The sequence below is a fragment of the Chelon labrosus genome, assembly GCF_963514085.1.
Source record: "Chelon labrosus genome assembly, chromosome: 5".
Classification (NCBI taxonomy): domain Eukaryota; kingdom Metazoa; phylum Chordata; class Actinopteri; order Mugiliformes; family Mugilidae; genus Chelon; species Chelon labrosus.
In genome coordinates this window covers 15,981,182-15,986,111 of record NC_140341.1, presented here as the reverse complement: position 1 = coordinate 15,986,111, position 4,930 = coordinate 15,981,182, and the positions used below count along the sequence as shown (strand labels likewise).

At 41.8% G+C, this 4,930-nt stretch overlaps 1 protein-coding gene across 1 annotated transcript; it reads right to left on the bottom strand.

Moving 5' to 3' along the window:
• Window positions 1–249: 249 nt before the first annotated feature.
• ednrbb (endothelin receptor type Bb) lies at window positions 250–3,103 on the bottom strand (the record flags this gene model as incomplete). The annotated part of the gene is made up of 7 exons (XM_084544118.1): window positions 250–396; window positions 1,174–1,282; window positions 1,388–1,521; window positions 1,621–1,761; window positions 2,060–2,264; window positions 2,458–2,570; window positions 2,687–3,103. 7 exons carry the CDS (start codon window positions 3,101–3,103, stop codon window positions 250–252), a joined length of 1,266 nt encoding a protein of 421 aa, XP_084400244.1.
• Window positions 3,104–4,930: the final 1,827 nt, after the last annotated feature.

Here is a 4,930-nt window from a genome sequence, read left to right as displayed (position 1 = left end):
GCAAATAGTCTGACTCCAGGTTGCTCATGCCAAAGCAGATGTTCAACTGACGACAGCATTACAAAAGACAGTGCTCCCTGTTATTCAGAAGGTATTTTATATTATTAGGATGGCATGTCAAGGTTGCTGAGCAACGGACAGAGCGGCTTTGGTAGTTGTTTTGATAGCCCTATAAGAAATATTGACAATCTCACAAAGTCTATTCACCGTTCCATGGTAGTTTTGTTAACACGGCGAGGTGTTCTCCGACTAAGGTAGAGGTGATGAAGACTGCTTGTGAGCTTTGATGTTGCAGCTCTGCTCTGAGGCTTGATCCTGCATTCTGGACTTCAAAACAGACTGCACCTCGTCACGGGTAACAGCTTGAAGAGGTAGACACCAACTGCACAGACATGCCTGAAGGACCACACACAGAAATTTGGTCAGGGGGCAAAACAGAAAAATCTCCTACCGGCTTCACATTAACAGAATGTTAAAAAAAATCTTATTTAAATGTGGGAGTATCCATAATTTAATCTATAATAGAGCAGTCTTGTTTTTGTTGCCTGTCTTTTAATAATGATCCACAGTATGAGCCTTCATTAACTCGGAGAGGGCATGCCAGGAGAAGCCTCACAGAAAATAGCTGTGTTTTATTACCCTGCGAAGTATTTGTTAAAAGTGAGTTTTTTATTTTAACTGAAATAGAACTGATGACTTAAAGCAAAAGGCATATGATTTTCTTTTACATAAATATTACATAAAACCTGAGGAGGAATAGTTCTTCATGCACTGAAACATGATGTTTGCCAAGACAAATAACGGTGTTTTAGATATTGTCTTCTGAGCTTGTAATACAATAAAGGCTTTTAAATTTCCTCCTTTGGAAACTGCCTTGGGGCTATGTTTCCTTCTTCACTGCAACACATCACTTTGATTCAGTGACCAGCTATCTGGTAGATTGCCAAATGTCTGGTGGGTTTTTTTTCCCGGTGATGTTTTTCCAGACCATTTTCACTCATTACCCCCTCGGGTCATCACTTGCTGCTGTCTGGTTATTTTACAGACGTGTCTCCATATGTCATTAATGACGCACGTGACAGCTCATCAAACGCGGACCGCAATGTTTTCAACATAAAGCCAATCTGTATAAAACTGAATCTACATTAATGTTGCCTGGGCAAAGGCACTCACCTTGAAGCATCTTTTGAATCTTTTGCTGACTATGTACAGTGCGATGGGGTTGATGCAAGAGTTCAGCGATGCCATATTAATGCCAAAATAGTCAAGGACGAGGAAGACACTGAAAAGAGGGAAGCGAGAGAGAGAGAGAGAGAGATAAGGAAAAATTATATAAAAAAAATCACAGGATGAGTAGGAAAGAGTTAAGAACAAGGTTCATGCTCACCTCAGTAGCTGACATCTATTAGGATCTTTCTGATCATAAATAGTTAATTTCAAGATTCTGCTGAGGTACAGAGGCATCCAGCAGACTGCAAACACAATCACCAGGCAGAATACAGTTTTTGCAACTTCTCGTCTCTTTAAAAGAAAAAGAAAAACATCACGTTAATATTAACAATATATGGACTTGTTGATTGCTGCGAAATGTACTTTGAAATGGAATGGTTATCTTGCAACCTGCTTGATGTGCTCAGTTAATGTATTCTCGGTGTTCCTCAGCATTTTCCTGGCCATCAGCGTGTAGAAGACTGCGGTCCAAGCCAGGGGCATGCAAAAGTAGAATCCGAAGAGCCACCAGTCTTTTACCTCTTTGTAAAACTGTTGATTAAAAATGACAGAGGCCCCCGGTCAGTCAGTGCTCTGGGCGACATGATGCTCGGCGGTTGCTATGATACAGCATCCATGAAATCATTGTTAACACAAACATATGTACGTTTACCGGCACATCAGTGAGAATGTGGATGACATCTGTGCACTAATCTAAGATCCATCATTTCGCTTCCTTTCAACACAAACAGTATTGCAGTGGCGGATATTTAAATATAACCAAGCAAAACACATGTTGATGAGCTGATTTCAGCCTGTTGCGCCGAGGAGGGTGCACAATTACATTTACCTGCATGAAGTGCGTGGTTTGCACAGGATGAAGCAGACATATTCTCAGATGCCTTTCTTTATAGTCCATCGTTATCATATCAAAGCCGACAACTTCAGGCACAGCCAGCAGGAGAGAAGTAACCCATATCAGAGTTATTTCGATTGCCGTCCACACCGAAACCCAGATGCCTTTGATTTGATTCCAGGATACTACGGCTCGGTATCTGCTAAATCAATGAGAAAATGTTATGGCTCGGGGAACTTTTTGTCTGTAACAATGATGTGTTTTTTTCCCCCCCTCAGTTTAAGAACATTTCAAGGGCTAATGCTAAATAAATCTGTCTGCACAATGAAATACAGATAGCAGCAGATACTATTTTCCTGGAGGGCACGGGACAGCGCCGCTTATCTCCTTACCTGTCAACACTCAGAGCACACAAGCTCAACACAGTAATTCCAACAGAGGTTTTTTGTATGAAGGGGACCAGTTTGCATAGGGCTAAACCAAAGGGCCAATCTTCCGCCATGAGCTGCAACAGAGACAACAGAAAACACCCAATCAGTTCAAGCTAAGATTGAACTTTTAGAATAGATAGGGTGCATTGCCTTCTCATTTTAACTGCGCACCATGAGGCAAATAACTCACCCTGTATGCGTTGATTGGAATGTCTATCACGATGTGGATTAGATCCCCCAAAGCGAGACTTGCGATGAGAATGTTGGGTCCGCTTCTCATGCTTTTGTTTACGTATATGATTTTAAGCAAGGCCGAGTTCCCCACTATTCCAACGACGAACACGAGCACCGACACCATAATATTGACATATTTGAAGGTGTCTCTGATTCCAGCCGACTCTAAGCACATGGGAGGGTGGGATGTTTTTGGTCCTGCTACCCGGGGTGGATGAATTGAGCTGTTGGATTTCTCTTCTTCCGGCGTTAGGAAACCGGGGGAGGCCGTTTCAAAGAGTCCAATCGCAGGGGATGGCTGTGAATGCTGATCGGTGGCCTCTCCCATGACGAGAACATTCCCCAAGCACAGAACGAGTGCCACGGTCCACATTGTTGACGATTTCCTCTGAGGATCCTGAAATGTTTTTGTCAGAGGAGAATGAGAATTGCCATCGTTAGCACAGAACATCGGCCTTGCACTTTACAGTATTTAGAGGTACAGATTAATTCAATTAACTGATCAAAAGGCAAGAAGAAAACTGCACGGACACAGTATGATACGCCAGCTTACCTCTAGATGTATATATACAAACTCTGTGTGAAGTGAGTCTGTTGTTATACCTGGAGAAAAAAAAGTGTTTCATATAAAGGACCACTCTTTGTTGCAGTGTCTGCTATAAATGCTAGAACCCAGCTGAGGGAAATCCAGGTTTTATAGACTGAGGCTTTGTTGTCAGCATTAGTCATCGATCTGTCTGTAGTGACTGTAATTACTTCCCTTGATGCATCACCGCGAATGAAAGGACGGCGTTGAAGTGTACTGTCTGTTATCGCAGTGAGATCATTTTATGGGCCTCAGTGGGGGTATTATGCTCCAGCGTACCCCCCGCCCCCCTTTACTAAAATTTGGCCATTATCTTGTTTGACATAAAGGTTCCTCACAAAGTCTAAAAGTAGCGAAATGTCTTTTTTTTAGAGAATGGAGAGATTTTTTTCTTTTGTGCGCGCAAAGTCGCAAAAGCCTCTATTACTCTAAGACACTCTATCAAGTCATGACTAATGAATGTAAGTGTTAAGCTATCTTCTGCAACTACACGGCATTGTAGCTGTGCACGTGCCTGATGCACAAATACTGCTGGAAAAATTATACAAATGGAACTGCAATATTCAAGCGAGTTTCCTCCAGAGCTTTTGCTTCGGCTGACATTATCACGTTTTGAAAATATGAGTCGTCTCCCGCCTACCAGAGAGATACTGCCTCTGCATCTCCTGAGAGCCCCGGAGAAGGTGACTTCTCCCCTCGACAGCTTTATGACAACGTGAAGAGCCTGGAGGAAAACGAGACATGTGACAACGAGAGAGATCCCATTGTTAATAACGCGGCTCTCCTTTGAACCGTCGAATCTGCGCTTCACTAGTGACAAATGACCTTGGGAAACTGTGTGCTGGCATGTTTCCACAAGAACTACAGATTAAGAAAAGCGAGCTGGAAATGAAAAACTATGACGACTGTTCACGGCCAGGATGCTGGTATTTGAAACATTAGCACAACTTTTTGTTTCTTTTCCATGCAGGTTGCTGGAGAGGAATGAAACTGAACTGTAGGAACTATTATTTAACTGGCTAAACACAGGTAGAAATCTTTTATTTTCAGACCATCTTTCATTTTAATCTCCAGCAGTAAACCTGATCTGAAACAAGTCAGTGGATGCATGGCCTTTGGTCTGTCAGATTTTTGTGTAATTGCTTACTAAAGCCACCATTGTTACGGTGGTATAGATGCTGTGAACACAGTTTCATCTGAAAACGTGAATGGTTTGGTGTGTTGCATTTTATAATATCAATGTTCATGGTCTGTTATGTAGATCCCTAAATACTGGTACATGGTAGCGGGTTGCAAAGCATTTGCAACAGTACGAAGCCACGAGGGGATGATTTAGCAAAAACACTTAACCCTTTGTAGGGCACTCATTGAAATACTTCAAAATTTCAAAATTTCATAATGAGACTTTTTTACTGTCGGACATTTTGCCAACCTTTTTAACTTTCATGTGGAATACCAAGGTCATTAAAGTTACCATATATGATTCCTTGCCTTTAAAGGGGAACTACTGTTTTTTACAACCTGGACTTTAATTCTGGCATAAAATACGATTGTTTATTCATCCATATAACTTTTGTGTCATTTGTATTACTTCGGGAGATATTTAGATCTGCG